Raw genomic sequence first — 18322 nt, 5'->3', positions numbered from 1 at the left:
AGACAGAAGGACAGGAAACAGTAGAGAAGCCAGAGACTGAACAGGCAAAGATATGATCCAGCAGAGCTCTGCAAACCAGCCCCCAAGCAATTCCCCCTGCACCCTCCTACTCTTATGAGATTTTATCTTTTACGTGTTTAAACATGAGAAACATCCTCTTCAAATTATTAAATGATGGCTAATGACTTAGTGCTTCACTAAATGCCTTCTCAGACCTAATTCCTGATGAAACTCCCAAAGACATCACACCTGGATAACGAGAGGTGAAGCACTCCTGCTTACAGGGACAAAAGCCAAGGTTCTGCCCCTGCCTGGCAAACTGCATCATCTCAGCCAGGACTCCCTCCTTTTGCTCTTTATGCTGCTATTTCTCAGTATACTCATTTGTTGCTGTCATGTTTATTTATATCATGAGCAGTCTGGGGCAGAGACCATGCCACATATATTGTGCAGCATCTAGCACAACGGCAATCTTGATTGAATGCTCAAGGTATTACAGCTTACAAGCGTAAAGGCCATAAGCTTCCATAGTCCCCGTTTCTGGAAGGAATTAAGTGCACTTGAGTATACATCATGTCTGGTTGCATTTTGCCTCCACCCCCTGGGACTCATAGTTAACTACCGGAGTTTACACAGTCACCGAGCAACTCACTCAAAAGACAATTTCACATTTGACAACTGAGAGACATTCAGAAACAACACGCAGGCACTTTGGCAATAGGTGCTTTATAAATCCTTCCAGAAGGTAGATCTCATCTGAGGCAGATGCCTTGAATAGTCATTTCCCTGGTGGCCCAGCAGTGCAGACCTTAAATATGCAGATATTTGCACAGAGATTTGGTTTGTTTTAACGGTTTTAAAACAAGCATTTTCGCAAATCTCGGAATTATAAGAAAAAGCTGCTTATGCTGCTGTCATTTTCATTGTTCTGCAAGTTCAAGATTGACACAAAACTGCCCATCATCATGTCCACTTCAATCCCAGCTGGGTAGCTAGACATCAACACCTTAAAGGCAAAGCCTGCTCAGTCGGCACCATCCCACTCACTGCCAACAAGTGGAGTTTGGAGATCCAGCTGTTGTGCACAGATGTGCTTTTGGCAATGCTGAAAAGTGAATAAAAACCACCTGTGCCAGTTCTTTTCTAATGATTACTTCAATTCCAGTGACAAGCTTCTTTTCCTGGAGAAGCACATGTTGTCTTTAATCAGAATATACACCTTTTATGCAGCATATTCTCCATGATATGATGTATTTTACTGAAGAGAATTAGTGAGAGGGGAAAAAAACACAATTTTTAAATGCATACTACTGAACAGTATTTCTTCTCCATCTTTAAAGGCTTCTTTGGGTTTTAACTGACAAAGGGGCTATGAGTCAAAAAAAAAAAAAAAAAAAAGTGTGTACACAGGCATCAGTGTTACTGCTGAAAAACATACTGCAGTTTATAGAGAAGTTAGAGGTCTGAAGGTCCCGTGTGAGGTCTTCTATCCTGCTGCAATGGCCAAAAACCACTTCAGCTTCCAGATTCACCTCCACTGGATTTCAGAAGGTCCTTCCAAACACTTCTACCTGCTCTGAAGCCTGTTAGGCCTCATGCAGCCAAGAGGTATTGCCTTCCTGCCTCTTTCTTCTCTACTTTCCAAGAAAAAGAATCAATCCAGGGTTACCCTTGAGACTCTCTTACTTATCCTTTTCTCTCTAATGCACAAATATAGAAGTAGAGACACCAGGATGTTTTTTCCTCACACTTTTAAATTATATCAGTCTAAAACTCACAACAAAGCACAGGGGAAACACTTAAATGCTGGCCAAACAAATGCCCAGTTCTTCCTTGCCGTGTGCTGCAGAGCTGGCAGCACTTCCCAAGGCAGAAACCTTATCTGAGAAGGTTCTCCTTCCCTGTCAGCTCCTGCTCTGGGGTCAGATGCCATCATCACGGCTGAGGCAGGCTCTGACAGCAAGATGAAAGGCCTGAAATGATCACAATCTAATAGGATTCTTAACAGATTAATCAGGCAGAGTAGCTTCAGTGCAGGAATCCAGTACTCCCACTCACAGGACACATATGGAAGGACTAAGAAAGGGGTTTGATGCTTCTCCCATTTGATTTAGGAAGCAGAGGAGTGAGTTTATTCATCAAGGCCATTCCTGTTAACAAGCAGGAGTGCAGCCCTTGAAACATCTCATGCATAATTAAAGCAATCAGTTAGTGGGGTTAAACCCCTTTCCTTTCCCCAGGGAACTGTCTTCCAATTCCCTTCCAATTAAAGTCACTAGTATAAATGAGCCTGGTGGTGCCTTAGCTGAATCTTAGTTGCTGACATTTTACTCATAGCTTCTCAGCCCACGATGACGGGCGGGTTTTGTTCTGGGAATGCCGAGTACCGACAGGCACATTGAGTCTGTGCTGGGTGCTCAGCGTGCAGGGCCAGAGAGCAGCCCAGGGCCCAATTCTGCTCCCTTCCAGACTGCTCCCTCTCTCTCCTGCTTTTCAGGACATTTTGTGCCTGCAGAGCAACAGCAAGAAAAGGGAAACAAGCCCCATACCAGCAGAAACCTCCTTACTGCATGAGTGACTCCGCCAAAGGGAAGAGCTTCATGACCTGCCTGGAAACCTCAAGTTCAAATATCAGCAGGGCAATGTAAACTTCAGTCTTTGCAAAGAAGGTAAATCAAATTGCAGGTTCTTTGCTTTGGGGGAGTCTGACAGCCAGCTCTATATGAGCAGGCTGGACTGGGGGGTCCTGAAGACCTTATTCACAAAGCCAGACACCAGCCACAACACTGCCTGCAAACAAGGTCTCCATTTTGTGGACACAACCAATTGCTGGTAGTGGGACATGCACGCACAGCACATGGGACAAGCAATCCAGGTCGTGAGATATCAGAGCTGTCACTGTTCGTGCCCTGAGCTATTTCAGGGCACAAAAGGGAGGCTGGTTTCAAAGTAATCAAGGCCAAGAACAGCAGTTCTCTGTGACTCCTGGTTAGTGCAAACCTCCTCTAAGGCACCGGTAATCTCTGGTACACCTTTAAAAAGTCCTTTGGAGTAAAAGGTGTTCTTGAGCTGTAAAGCAGCAGCGTTTGAAACAGCATCCTTTACTGCATGTAACTAGGCTGCTTCTTTTCATCCATTTGTAGTTTCACTGTTTAGTTTCTTTTTTTAAAAAAAAAATTCTTTCTGATAAACTCAATTAAATTAAAATGTAAAATTTATGGGCCTGAAAAAAAAATGAAAGAAAAGAAAAAGAAATATGAAGCTGCAGGACTTGGAAATCTGTCCTCCCAATTCCAGAAAACAAAGCTGGCTTCTTTGCCAGCCCCTTCCTTAAACATAAACTGGATGCCTCAGAATAAAAGAAAGAACAAACGATATTGAACTCAGGATTAAAAAAATGTGTTTGTTCTTTCTAATCTAATGGTATTGCTTCCACGTTATGAGGCTCTATAAATAGGTCCATCAGTTTATTAGTTTTCCCTTTCCCCTCTGGTCCTGTTCAGATGAAGCTCATTCATAAAGTCCAGCCAAAGGAAACTATTCCAGCTTTGCTCTAGGGAAAAGAGCTGGTTTGCAGACCCTCTTTGAATATTCCAGAGCAAGAAGCTGTTTCGTGCAGGGGCAGCTGCTGTACCCACGCTCCCTGCACGACACGGCAAAGTGGAACCGGGGTGGCTTTAAACTGGCAGTCCTGTCATACAAAGTACTCCCAGTTCTGCCTGTTCACGAATGCCCAGTTACTCACTCTGCCTTAGTATGAACGTGTGACGTAGGTGGTGACAGCACAGTGTTACATCCACATTTGTATGGGAGAAAAGAATACAGAGATGCTACTTAAGCTTGTTTGTATGCAATACCCTCCTTTTTGCCAATCTCCATTTGCTTCCTAAGGAGGGAAACACCATTTTCCCACCTATACAAACCAAGATTTGGGCACTTTTTACATATTGCTCTGATCTAAGCCCCAAGAGACTGCAGTGAAAGTTTGTACAGCCTCAGGTTTCACCTTCCTCTTCCCAGCAGAGAGGCTCTGGAGCAGGCAGCAGGCACAAGGCCACGTGTGACACTGTGTCCCTGTTGGGACCTGTAGCTTGTGAGATCGGTTCAAAGGCAACATCTGGCTGCTGTGATTGAACTAGCCAGACGCAGATTAAGCTTTTTTTTTTTTTTTTTTCCAGTACAAAGGTATAACTCTCTATTAAGCAATAATCTGGTCACGTATCAGTGCCTGCTCTTCATAGCATTTAGTTAGAGGACTTAGAAGGAAAAAAAATCACTAATAAGCCAAAATGCAGCAAGTACTGGGTCAAATTCTTCTTGCATTTGCTGTTGGAAATCAGCAATGTCACACTAGCATATCTGCAGGGGCTTTTTGAAGCACTAATTTGCAGAAGTCTAAGTTACAAAGTTAGTACATTTTTTCTTGCTTTCCTTGGAAAGCTCCCATCTGATATAGTCAAGCCAAACTCTGGGATTTGAAAACAGACTGCATCAAAGCCAAGGCTTATAGAACTTGAGCTCCAAGTATATCAGCAAGCCAATAGAAATCAATAATTAAAAAGCACAATAAAAATTACGAGCATTATCAGGATGCTTCCTACACGTGCCCTTGTTTTTCTGTGCAGAAAAATCTGGAAGGCAGTAAAACCTGGATCGACCACAAATATCTAAGTGAGATTTAGAAAAACCAAGGAGAAAAAGGAAATGAAACTTTTAGGCAGACAGAGAAATCTCTCATGCCATTGCAATGGGTAGTGGCCTGCAAAAGCCCGAGCCACATTCCACTTAACGCAAGAGAGGAAAGAAGAATATGTGGTAAGTGCGCCAGAAATACGAGAAGCCTTTTCTCCTTATCTTCTGCAGTAGTCTGCCTGTTGCTGCAGGCTGACAGTAAAACTCTGTCTCAGAGCCATGACCTTTGCAAAATTTACACTTCAGGGTGAATTTCCATTCCAGCCACACTGGGAGTCAGCAGCCCTGTTCTTCCTCACCAGCCACTTTCTCAAGTTTTCAGGTTCTCCTCTCCACGCTCCAAGCCCTGTCTCTGAACACACCCCAGGGCAGCTCAACTCCGAGTTTATTTACAGGTTTTGTCCCCGTTGCTGCCATTCCAAGCGTTGCCCTGCAGATAAAGAGACTGAGAAGAGCCCTGCTGGGGTTAGCGAGCCAGAAACCTGTGCTCTATCCGCAGCGCCACTCTTACAAAACCTTCCTTCCCCAACACATCTCATTTCACCTACACTTGGCAAATGCTCCTGCATTTAAGCTGTCCCCTTCTTCTTGTAATTAGTGCTATCAAACTAACTATTGGATTGAGTCTGAGAGGGACTGTGAAGACACTGGAGCCGCTTCCCGGCTTCCCACTGAAGTGGATGGGTCGCAGCGCCTGCTCCTCTGCCTTGCTGACCCCAGCTGCCCAGGGCCGGTCCAGCTCCAACAGCGCTATCAGCAGAGGGAATCCGAGTGCAGAAAGCCTGGTGCTAAGTTCCTTGACACTGCGTCATGTAACTCTGTTCAGGGCAGGTCTAATCCCTGCGGTGCTTCAAAACCACTGATAGCTCTAGAGCTGCCTTCCACTTCACGTGCCAGCACTGTCAACACGGGCGGACTTGAAAAAAACTGTAGCAACTGCAGGAAATTTTAAGGCATGAATGGAAAGCACCTACGTAGGGCCAGCCTTGTGCAAAACCTGTGCTGTAGCAGCTCGACTGTGCATGGAAGTTTCCTTCCACATTTGCTCCACAATCCACTTCAACTTCCCACTCTGCTTGAGCAAAAAACCTTTCACAAAATTGCCTCTACTTGCTTCATCTCTCTCTCCCCTTGCTCAATTCTCCTCTCCATCCTCACCAAATACCTCAACTCTGACCGAACTTACCCCTCAGAGAAGGCAGGGAAACATAAAAGTGTTTTGTCTACTTTTTTTTTTTTTTTTTTTTTTTTTTTTAAGAAAGATGAAGTCTTTAGTGTAGGTACTGATCATATAAAAAGTGTGATTTCATGTGACTTCCCCCAATTAATACAGCATTGCTCAAGTAAGGCCTTACAAGTGTCAGACCAGCGTCTTCAGACACAGGAAATCTTTTGCCTTCTACTATTAAACTCTTAGCCTCTCACACTCTTATTACCACTGATGATAGAACCTCCACACCAGCAGCACCTTGTCTAGTACTTCTCATCTCACCAATAAACTATACATTTCCAGAAATCATGACAAAACTCATCATTTCTTCCTGGATTGCAAAATGCTCCCTCATCCTTCTCTCTCTGGTCTTATATTTTATTTCGTTTTATTTTTCTTTACTCCTTCTGTGGCTAACACAGCATTCTCAGCACAACCAGCGCACACCAGTCTTCACCCATTCCTCCATGGCATTGTCCTAGTCAGCTACATTCTCCTTTCTATAACAACTCAGTCTTAAAAAAAAAAAAAAAAAACACAGTGGTAGATATGTGCATGCTTAATCTTGTCATATCAGAGGTTACCAAGAGATGGCACCAGGGATTCTATATGCAACACGTTTGTCCTACCATCTGGAACAACCTTCTTGTATGATATTTCTCTCCACCTCAGCAAGTCTTCATCTATTCTCCAGTCTCATCTGAAAGCATGCTACCTCTCTGGCTTCTCTCTCAATTTTCCAGTTTTTCTGTTCTTCTATTAATGGTATAATGCAAGTAAATTATAATTCTGCAGTGTGAATTTACTCTGCAAAGGTATGCTGAGATACTACCACTCTGAAATGAGATTTTTTAACTTATTACTTAATATTAGGATAGGTCATTCTTGGAGAAGAACCACACAGACCATAAAAAGCAAACAGAGGAAAGAAATTGCATAAAATTGAGACACCTTTGGCTCACAGCTCATTTCTTCTGTTACAATGGCTCATTGCATTAATTCAAACACCAAGGTTTATTTACTTACCCCAGTGATGTACTCATCTCTGCTGCATGTTATCTGAGATATTAGTTAAGTTGAATAGTCACTTAATATAGAGGCAGACTTTTAAAGGCGGCCTTTTTTTTTTTTCCCTTGTTGCTGGCATCACATCATTCAGAACAGTATTTACCTGTTTTATTTAGCAAGAATTTCTAGGCTAAATCCCATGTAGACCAAGCCCAGATGGGAAGTATCATTCAATTGTGACATAGTTCAAAAGAAACGTTTCAGCCCCTACTGTGAGTTTTCAACAGGGATCAAATGAACCAAACAGCAATTTTGGAAGAAGCAGTCACTAAGCAATGATTAACTCTGTCCACATTCCAACAGAATTATGTGTTACTCTCCAATTAAATATCCAAACAGCTCAACATGATTAATGGCAAAACAGTGGCTAACAAGAGAAATTAAGGATGGTTTGCTTTTGATCTCCTAGCAGAAACTGCTGCCAAATAAACAAAGACATGAAGCTCTATGTGAACTGTCCCTCCAAAAGGACTAATGACAGCAGCTACCGTTTCAGGTTGCTGAGGAGCTGATCATCACGCTGATGTACTGAGCTGCTTTTTCATTCTCCAAATATTAGCGGACAGCAGCCGCACAGACATGTTCTTCCAACCTCTGTTCAAGCAGAGGGCAGCTGAAACGTTAGGACAAGAATTGCAACAACTTTAGCCGAAAATCAAACAACTAGAGATTACCCAGGATTACAGCTGAGGAAATTCTAAGTGTCTGCACTGGGTAAAGGACTCATTTGCAATGGGACCTCTTTCATGCACCTCTCCATCACAGGAAGGTAATGCTAGTATTTAAGTCATCTCTGCTAAACTTGAAGGATTCCATGTCTCCTCTTTTTGTAAGCCCACTGTTATTCTGATTTTTCTCCTGTTATTAAGGTCAAGTCAGATCACTTTTATAGTCATTTATTAATGTAGCAACCTGGACACTTTTCAACCTCACTGATGGGCTCTACACTTGAATTTTATCTTGCAGGTTAAGAAGTAAAAAAAGAATAACAACTGTGTGCAAACAAAACAGTTGCTGCAAAGAAAATGACATACTGCAGACATTCAAAGCCCATTTTGAGGCCATGAGCAGCCCCCTAACTTACATCTTCAGCATTATTAGGGTCTTTGCATTGCCTTTGGTCAGTCTGACACAATGTCTGATTAAATACAGACCCACCAGACTCAGGCTTTTTAAATGTTTTATATGCCCTCTTCCATTCGCCTTGGCATTTCTCTCTTCACTAGCATGAGCTGTTTTCAGGACTCAAGTGAAAATATTCCTCTCTGCTCACATTCTGATAGAGGTACTGGAATCACTTCCCGATTATAACACAGTGTTCCCATTCCTGCATGTTTCAGGTTCATGAGTCGCTCCTTATACCCCTGCACACACATCAGACTCGCTTGGTATTCTTTTTGTTTCATCCTGGGTTTTGAACTCTGACACTTATTGGAGAGGACTGCATTTTACAAAACTCTTAGCAGCCATTTTCTTGACCCAACCTTAAATGCTACTTTCAAGCTATTCACCCTAGATCATCCTCCAGTCAGCAGACAAAATATGTATATATTATTATAGGTTATAATTCATTTCTTTCCAAAGTAAACATTTGATACAGATGAAAAGAATCTTCCCTTTCCCCACAATACAGTACATGGGATGTCTAGATAGCTACTTCAGATGAAATATTTAAGGTTACGTGAGAGTAATTCTTCCCTTCAGTGACAGGTAAGATCTGCTCAAAGTGTCTGAGGAGCTAGGACCTTCCAATAAGCATCAAACATTAAAAGAATTGTGATCCAACATCAGAAGTAGACAACAACAAACATGAGCAAATAGCAAATACATTCTGCATGTCACATTTCCTGCTGAATTACTTTGGCATCCTTCCCATACCCTTTTTATTCACTTCCCGCTTTTAATTAAGTAGTCAAGTGTTATTGGAACAATCCCATGCAGAAAGCCAAGTTCTGTGAATATTCACAAAAAGGAGCCATTCACAAAATGTAGCCTTGAAGAAGGGACCCAGCTCCTGCTTGGCAAGAGAGCACACATCTGTCAAACTTGATCCAGCTATCCACAACACATCCCCAGTGTCTCTCAGAAAAAGTAGAAAAGATGAGCAAGGGTAGTGAAACCTGGAGAGGATAGGACACATGGAGCATGCAGTGACCAGGTAAGGTGGAATGTGAAAGAGCAGCGGTCACTGAACTGTGTGAGGCATCAGTAATGCTGCATTAGAGGAGAGCTTGGTGGACAGATGTGTGTTCCCCCTCCCATACACTTGCTTTGGATATCCCCGCTATTCACATGAATGGAACTGAGAAAAATGGAACATCAACTGGCTTTAGTTTAAGCTGACCCTATAAAATATACCAAAGAACTTTCTCAGAGGCACAGCTCCATATAAGACAGGCAGGGCAGTCTACAGAAAGTGCCTGTCTCAACTGGATTTCACAGTGCTCAACTCGGAGTGCTTAAAGCCCCCATGAGTTTCATCTTTTTTCATATGGCATTTTCTTCGGCTATGGGCATTCCTGGAGACATTCACACAGCTATGGCACCAATGACCTGAAGACCTCAAATGCCTAAAGAAGACCAATAAAGTTCATGAGTCACAGTCTCAGGGGAATCAGAGCTACTTGGCATATACCCAGATAAGGTCAATCAGAGCTTGGGAGACTGTTTCTAAATAACCCAGGGCTTTGCCACTGGGAAAAATAGAACTATGTATCTTGTTTCCACATCTTAGCTGGCTAAATAAATAGCTCTGATAGTGCACTCTGCAGGGCAGATTCTTAAAGTGACCTTGGTCTTGCTGGGGCCTAGGACTGGAGAATGCGGGTGTATCCACAAGAGAAGTGGTGCATTTTCAATGCTGCATTCCTGGCAACTGATGAAAGAACAAGGATAATCTCAGCCCCCACAGTTGCTGGCTGTTCCTTCCCAGCAGCAAGGCAAGTCATGGTGGCACGTAGTTATAAACTGGAGAGAAGATATCAAGGGCAAATACAAAGGGATGACCAGTGATTTGCGGGGAAGACACTGCAAGATAGATTTTCTCCATAAGCAAGTTAGACTAATGTTCTTTAGGTTCCATATTTGTAGCCAAAAAGCATATGACAAAAATTAGCTTATGCTTTTATGACTAACTGACTACACCAGAATAACTCACTCCGGATTTCTCTGGGAAGGGCTTTGCAACCCGTTGGATGACCAGAGCACATACTGGACTAGACAAGGCACATGCCCCCTTTACCTTCTTCCCCATCTCAGAAAACCCATTCATCCCTTTTCCAGCCACCCTACAAATTTTTAGCTAGGGCTAGTCAAAAAATAGAAGGTCATTTTCACACTTCCCCGCCTCCATTTTCTGATGAACTGGAGAGATGCCTGGGATTTTCAGACCATGTGTAGCTCAGGCATTTGTTAATGAGGAGAAAGAAGATCTGCAACCCGCCCTCCAGTCTGGACTTCCAGTCTCAGGACCTAAATTCCTGTCAGTGACATCTTTTGAGGACATTTTCCCCCTGTATGGAACAGGGAAAAGCACTGTTTCTAAATGGACTGCAAGCAAGCACACTCCTCACCAAATAATAAGAGGAAAATAGGGCCTTTAAATAGGTTTCAAGAGCTTTTTAAATCAGAACAGGTTTGTGTTAAAGTCCACAGTGCTACTTCTGGCATAAAACAGACCGTCTGCACTGAGCTTTCTCAGCAGCTCCTCATTATTAAATGAAACGAGCAGCTCTGAAGCCTGTGCTAGTCAGCAAGTCAGCTACCAGGCTTCAGCTGATCTAGGGCTTTTGCAGGTATAGGTAGGAGACAAATCACCTTTTTCTTTGAGCTAGCTCCCAGGAAGAATTCTCTTCCCCATGATGGCCTGCAAATGCATTACTAGAGTCCCAAAATTTTAGGAGAAAAAGAGAATTAGGAAACTCAACTAGCAGTGAGCAAGCTTAAGTAGTCACCAATTAATGCTTTAAAAGACTTTTCTTTTTCCAAATGGAAACCATATCCAAGCTTTTGGCAAGACTAGAGTTTTACTGAGGGAAATTGAGGTCATATTTTCAACCTTCCCTTCTCCTCTCACACAAAATATTCACAGGCGAGCTCAAAACAATTCTAGCACACAGAATAAAAGGAAACAAAAAGCAGGTATTGTAAGGGCACAGTGTAGAATCACTGAAATCAGTATGCTTTTCAGAAGTACATTATGCTGATAATTCTAGATGGCTTTGCAGACTCTATCACGACAACACTCAGCAGCACCAGCTGTACCTCCAAATGAATCTCAGTAAGAAGATGGTTTAGAAGTGTGTGACAGATACCGAGCTCTCAACATGGGAAAGCAGGGAATGGAAAAAGAAACTATGCACAGAAGCCTCATTAAAGAAGCCTTCATATGGCCCATCTCATTCCTTAATGCAAAGGAGACCTAGTACAGGCCCCAGACCTATCACGCCCAGACCTTGACCTAGGAGACAACCACACAAGTAGAACAAACACTACTCTAATCACAGCTAAGCATTTCAGTAGGAGGGTGACCAGGAAAGCGAGTGGAATTTGCCTGCTTAGTTAAGCACAGGCATAGAGCCATCACTCACTTCCAGTTGCCCAGCAAGTCAAGGCCAGGGCTCTGGAACTAACTCATCTTGGGTATCCCTGCTTCATATAAAGCAGCTCTCCACACTCCACAAGTCTTAAAGATTAACGTGAGGCCTGAGGGGAATCTTGGAGAGCACTCAGATATCCCAGGAATATAGGGATAATATTCTTTGAGTTGGGTGATATCAAAACTCTCTGCAGCAAACATCCTGATGTCATATTTTTGGACAGACCACAGAGCTGAAGCTGTGAAGTTGTTGCATGTACTTAGTACTATACTGGAAAGCCAAAAATGCAGGCAAAAATGAGCTGGCTTCCATTAACAAGGCAGCTGCATGAAGTTATGCATCTGCTGGGCCCACGCATTATCTTATTAGCAAGGCAAACTGCTCTTTTGTGTGTGTGGTGTTTTATAACCTCAGACATAGAGGCAGAAGTTCTGGAAGAATTCTGCATTTAGCAAATTATAGCACTACATGTTGAGGTAAAAGTTCAGCATTTGCAGTTAGTGGAAAGTTACATGAATTCTTTTTCATGTAATGTATTGTGTAACTGGCCATGTTGGAAGAACTGGTTATTTGTCTTTGCCAGCAACAAGAGGACATGATTTACCAGTGTGCTCACTCAGGGACTTCGGCCTATACCTTGATCATAGATAAGGAGGAAATAAAACTTTTGTGCCATGTCTGTCCATCTGCTTCTCAGGTACACACCATGCCCGACCTATAATCACTTCACAAACCATGAACTGGACCCATGTCCAGTCCAGGCAGAAGCAGTACCTGAGAGCTGCCATGTCCTGCTGAAACACACTTGAACAAGTACACACTGAGGCACCATAAGGAAGCACATGCCCAAGGAGGGGAACTGGCAGGTTCTATGTTACTTAATCCAATGTGGTTGCATGGTCACAGGTCAGAGCAGCTAAGTTCTTGACACTGTTTGTTTTAAGCAAGTCACATATGTGTTTTGTATTTCTGCATGTGTTTTTGTTTTTTCCTTTTGCAAATCCTTCCTCTTGTTTTTTATGTTATAAAATTTGCCTTGAAGGCAAGTGGGGACGGGGCCAGGAAGGAAATCTTGAAGGCTAACATTCAGCTTTAAGCAGGAGATATAAAGTAGACTTGTTCTCTTTAGGAAAAAAAAAATACTTGAAATATTTGGATTTGGCTTAAAGAGACACCCAGATTAACATTAGCACGAACTGTCACACTTCAAAAGTATCATAATGACCTAGTCACGACTCTCTACAGGAGAAGGAAGGCACAGAACTTGGCCACAAATCCACTGTACCCCCTCCTGGGACCACTGTTGGCAGGAGGCTCTCGCGAAGGGGCAGACAAAACCAGCTAGTAGGTTTCGGAGAGGTACTTCTTAAAATTCCATCCTGACTGGAAAATGAAAGGCAATACTTTGGAATAAGACTCTCATCCCTCTATAGGGTAAAGTCCAAATGGCCACCATCACATGATGAATCACAGCAACAGCATGTATTTCAGGAAACTATTTCTGCCTGTTAAAAAAAAAAAACTGCAGATTTAAAGTGAGTTACAGTTATACATTCATTTCTGATTTCTTTGCCAAAATTTTGTTTCTTGCTGGCCTGAAAAGATGAGTTCCTTTGGGGGCTACTGCCTACCTGACTGTCCTGATGTGTCTCTTGCTGTAGGGAGTGATGACTTTGAAAAGCAGCTCCATGGCTCCATTGATGCCAAGCGTGGTTCCTGCAGTAACTAAGCCAAAGAAAAAGAAAAGCAGTCAGATGGGAAGCAGGCAGTGTCAAATGCTCCATTTAGAAGTAAAGCAGGGAAGGGTGTAGTTATCCCTGGGGCTGCAAGCAGCTTTCTCTGAGCTCCCAACTAGACTTCACAGATCATTCTACAAACGTAGTCACTGAAACACAGAGCTGTTCATGGACAGACCTAAGCCAAGGTCACACTCAAAGCAGGTATTCTAGCATCCTGCCCTCCTTCTCTAAATTCTCCAAAGCCACTCTTCCCATAGATATTGTACTCTCTGGAGGACAAATAATAGTTAAGTAGATTCATACCCCAGCAAAGCAACAGGTCTCAAATTCATCCTTCATTTTCCAGAGGCAGTTCCATGAACATGGGGAGGGATGTTTCTGAATTCAGCTGAATTCCATCTAGATTAATCTTATCTTTAAATTTTCACTTGCTAAAACACTGAGAACTTCTACAGATACATTTGGCAACCAGTTTTAAAAATGCCCAGTGTAGAAACTAGCTGTTTAGCCAGGCATCCCCACCATGAGACAGGACATATGTGGAAAGAAGGGAGAATACAACCCTGAAATATTAAATGCAATATTAATGAAATATTAAATGCAACTGAAATATTAAATGCAACTCAATGGGGTGAAAGGATCACTAATCAACAGCAGCCAGAGGGAGACCTGGCTGTCTGCTGGGTTTTGGCTGTTTTCTAGGTATCTCTCACTGGGCATCAGAGAGCTGCCAGAGGGCCCATCATCTCCTGCAGCACCTACCATGTCTCCGCCAAGCTGTCCTGTGATGGAAAGCGTGGGATGGCTTGCCAACCGCTTTCACACCAGTTGGTAATTCATTAGAGACACTGTACAAGGCTGCTTGAACTCATCCTGCCCAGAGCAGGATCCAGCCTGCCACACAGGGCTGATATTGGAACAGGTACACATATTGTGACAAGGACTAATCTTTTCTGCTTTTACATTTAAGCACTTTCAGACCTCTGTGTGTTTCTAGACCCTCTCTAGTTCCACTCCACAAAATTCCTTTTTCAGGATGGGAGCACGTTCCCTTAGTTCAGTAGTACAACTGTACAAACCTTCAGTTAGCCTTCTCTGCCTCTTCACAGATGGCCATGGAGCCCATCAAGTCAGAATGACTCTGAGAAGGGGAAAAGCACGGCTGGGTTGGAGGTAGGAGGAGAGCAGCAGAGCTGCTACAGCAAAGGAGCTGCAGCTGAGGGGGCTGAGCTAGGGCTGAGTGAAGGGTCCAGGATAAAGGGAAAGGAAGCAAGGCTGCAGTGTGGCATCCCAAAATCCCTGAAAATCTGCAGTTGAAATGTGATGCAGCTGGAGTGAAGGAGGGCAAGGAAAATGTGTAGATGGTCATTTGGGATGGGAGGTAGCACAGGTTTGTTACACAGCTGTGAAACCTGAATAAAGGCAAGTTGCAGCTTCTCAGCTCAGCTGCATTTTCAGTCCCACTCAGCCTTTCAAAGGCTGCTTATCATGGGGAGAAGGGCTGAATGTAGAGGTTTGGCTGCTTGCCTGAGAAGTCCCATAGTCTGACACTAGCTCCTGTACAAATAGGAAGGACCTGCAGGGCTGAGAGCCAGGAATGCTAAATCTTAGGATGCATATAGCAGGCTACAGACAGGATGGCTGGCAAAAGCTATCTGCTAGCTGAGAGCAGCAGGGAGGGAGAGGGAATAGTTAGTGAGCAAATGTGTGCTGATAAACTCCCCTATTATAGGGAAATCCTGCATGAATGTGCAATGATCCTTTGAGCGAATACTGGAAATTCCATTGCTTGAGTCATTTAATAGAAGGGCATAGCCAATTAGGAAGAACAGGGAGAGGGCATAGGAGGTGAGAAGATGAGGCATTAAATTCCCATCTCTGATTGGTACTTCTGAGGGACTTTGAATTTGTCAATGATTTTTATCTACCTCTGCTTCTCTGCCTGTATTTCCCTCTAGCTGCCGCAAGAATCAATACAATCAACAACTGTGAGACAGTGGCTATTATGGTAATAGGAACTGCACGCAGACCTTAGACGCTTAGGTCTCAGAGCCGACTATAGTCTGCAAACATTCTGAAATAAGAGATCATTACTACAGATATTTTTCACTATAGCATTTGTATTTTCACAGTCTAGAGATAGGAGATACTGTACAGCCTTCAAGTGCAAGGTACCTTCAGGAACAGCAATTTCTAAAGCCAGTCTAGGTCTTTTGTGCCTAACTCTGTATATTAATAGTGCACAGAGTCATAACTATTAAACAGGAATTACTTTTCCTTGCACTAAAATGACTGTAAAAGAGCTCTGGCAGATGCCACCTTGAGGAAAGGAGGAAAGTCCAGGCACTCACCACTGGAAGCACAGACCCGCAGCACCCAGAGGCAGTGTGTGAGGTTCAGGTAATGGCCAAGGTTTTTTCTTGTCAGACTCAATATTACATCCGTTGCTTCCAATCTTTGCACTTTCAGTCCAAACTTCCTATCTGAGAAGAAGGAAAAAAAAAAAAAAAAACAGTTCTCTACAGCAGGGCTGATAAACCTATTTGCAGCAAATCTTATATATAAAAACAAGGGTCTCATTACAAAGGCATTAAAGCATTCCAGTGAGTTAGATCAGTAATATTCTCAGGATACACTAAGGTGCCGAGAATATATGGTATTTACCTTGTGCAAGGCTCTCCATATAGAAAAATCAGATTTTTCAGCTTAAGGGAAAGCAAAACGAAGTTTCCATCAGGGGAAGCTCAAAGCCAGGAGGCCAGCACAAGGCAGGACACAAACAGGGCTGGCGGAAGGAGCCTCTCTAGGGGCGTTTGCTCCTCCCTAAAGCCTGGTGTCCCAAAATCCCAACGGGACCCACAGTGTCTCGGGAGGGGGTCTCCTCCCCGAGGTGGGTATTTAGTGCTGGGGCTGCCCGTTATGGCCGTTACCTCTGCGGCCCACGCGGGCCAGCAGGCGGAGCAGGGCCAGCAGAGCGTCGTCGTCGGGCGGCTCGGCGCGGGCCGCAGCGGCCAGGGCCTGCAGCAGGGCCTCGCTGCCCCCCTTGCTGATCAAGTAGTCGATTCTCCGGTCGGTCCCTGAGGGAAAGGGAGCAAGAAGAGGAGCACTGCTGAGCGCTTGCTTGGCAGCTGCAAGGCAAGACATGGCTGGAGCAAACCCTCCCAGGTGCCTGCACTTAGCGGTGCTTGGTGTGAGCGGCCCCTCACCAGGTCACTATAAACCTAAGGTGTTTGCAGCTTTTACCATGGCTCTCAAGTGTCCCTGGATTGGGGACACAACCATGTGCTCTGCTTCCTCTTGCTCTGGCTTTGTTTCCTTATGAACCCGTGTCCTGCGAGATCTTTTCATTGCACATTGAAATGCAGCAGAGAAGAATAAGCAGAGACACCAGCGGATTTCAAAGGAGGCAAAAGCTCAGTGATCTTTTCTTAGATACTGAAAATTAAATAAGCAGAGGAATAAAGTTCTAACACGCTTCTACCAAATGAAGAGGAATCCTAGGGAAGCTTTGGAGAGGGCTTTCAAACAAACCTGGGTCTCCAAAGAAGCCACATGCTAATCCTGTGAGTCCTACTGTGTCAACAAATACTGATCCCCAGGCTGCTCGGGCCAGCTGTGAGTTGCTCAGGTCACAATGCAGCACATTTTGGTGCTGCACATTGAGTCCGTGGAGTTTCCAGGGGGGAGATGGTGCCTTCTCTCATCCGTGTCATGAATCCTGCCATCTCATTGCAGAACTTTGCCACACAACTTCAAAAAAAAAGGCTCAGCTGGACAGAGCACATCTCTGGTGGGGTGGAGCAGTGGGGATGCAGGAGGCTGCCAGCACTCGCAGATGCAGTCCCCTGCCGCCTAGCAACTCGGTCTGCTTGAAAATTGCTTAACAAATGACATTTTTGAGGTAGAGCAGGAGAGAGAAGTAATTCTCTTTCAGTTCTTTTGCCAAGTTGTTTGTTTCTTCACGTGGCTCGGACACATGCAGGACATGCCTGCCACCATGAGGTGGAGGTGCCTTTCGGGGATGTGCATCTCCATCAGAGACCCCCTGACAGGCAAAGCCAGGTTCCTGTCCCTCCTGAAAGCTCTCTCCCTCCTGTGGCCTTATTGAAAGTTTCCAGTGTTTGACTGGCAGGAATTATGAGATATCATAAAACCCATGGGTGCCTTTTATCCCCCCAAAATTAAGACTTTTTTTTTTCTTTAACCAAATAAAATGCCTGCGCTTCCAAACATAGTAGTAAGGACCGCAGAACTATAGCTATAATGCATGTATTCCCACCATGCAGAGGCTGAGTTCATGTAGTTATGATTACCCTGCCCTATGCTAGGATCCCCGGCCTGCAGTGGGCCGACAGGCCTTGCTCCAGAGCCATGTTTCCTTACCCAGAGAGAGCAGGTCACTGAGAACACCAAGAATATTCAGGATGACATCCTTGTCATGTGAGCTCTGAAATGGAAACACAGATTTCAAAGGTAAACTCAGAACACTGTAGGATCTTTCCTGCAAAGGACTTTGTGCTGCACAGGGTGGCGTGATGAGGCTCTCAAACTCAGTCTCTCAGTCCCTTGCCATGTACCCTGTTGATTCATACCCTGACCCACTGCCTTGACTGGCTGGGCCCCAGACCTGCCTCATTACTGTGGACTTATCTGGGCTTTAGGCTCAACATGGAACCATCACCAGACCCGCTCCGCTTGCCTCGCTCAGGTTGTGTGAGACTGTGCTCTTGCCATGAGGCCCCTGCCTCTGCCTGCCCTGCTGTCACCCTCGGGTCTTGACACCCTTCTGCGGAGTACCCTGTCCTCCCTGCTCCACGGCACTGTTAATCTTATTTATAATAAAAGTCTCTCATCTTTGCAGCCTCACAGGTGCAACCACAAGGAAGTCTGGAATGGGGGGAACAGAAAGATGTCTTAAATTTACCTTGAAACAAGACTGAGTACCACACCCTGAAAGCACACATTCTGCTTTAAATAAATTAAAAATTTTGCGCTAGAGGAAATGAGATAAACAT

At 44.2% G+C, this 18322-nt stretch overlaps 1 protein-coding gene across 1 annotated transcript in view; it reads right to left on the bottom strand.

Annotated features, from left to right (window-relative positions):
* Positions 1-17680, bottom strand: part of LOC104576097 (AGBL carboxypeptidase 1) — a 58536-nt gene extending 40856 nt beyond the window's left edge. The window contains exons 1-4 of the mRNA XM_088520844.1: positions 17665-17680; positions 16238-16384; positions 15972-16012; positions 15659-15786 (exon numbers count right to left, since the gene is read on the bottom strand). Coding sequence (XP_088376970.1) covers positions 15659-15786; positions 15972-16012; positions 16238-16384; positions 17665-17680 — 332 coding nt within the window. The remainder of the gene's footprint in view (positions 1-15658; positions 15787-15971; positions 16013-16237; positions 16385-17664) is intronic.
* Positions 17681-18322: the final 642 nt, after the last annotated feature.

Source organism: Tinamus guttatus, unplaced genomic scaffold, assembly GCF_059628265.1.
Source record: "Tinamus guttatus ecotype Peru unplaced genomic scaffold, ASM5962826v1 Tinamus_guttatus_pri_ptg000004l, whole genome shotgun sequence".
In the NCBI taxonomy this organism is placed as follows: Eukaryota; Metazoa; Chordata; class Aves; order Tinamiformes; family Tinamidae; genus Tinamus; species Tinamus guttatus.
Note: the sequence above shows the minus strand (reverse complement) of the source record. Positions and strands in the feature narration are given on the sequence as shown.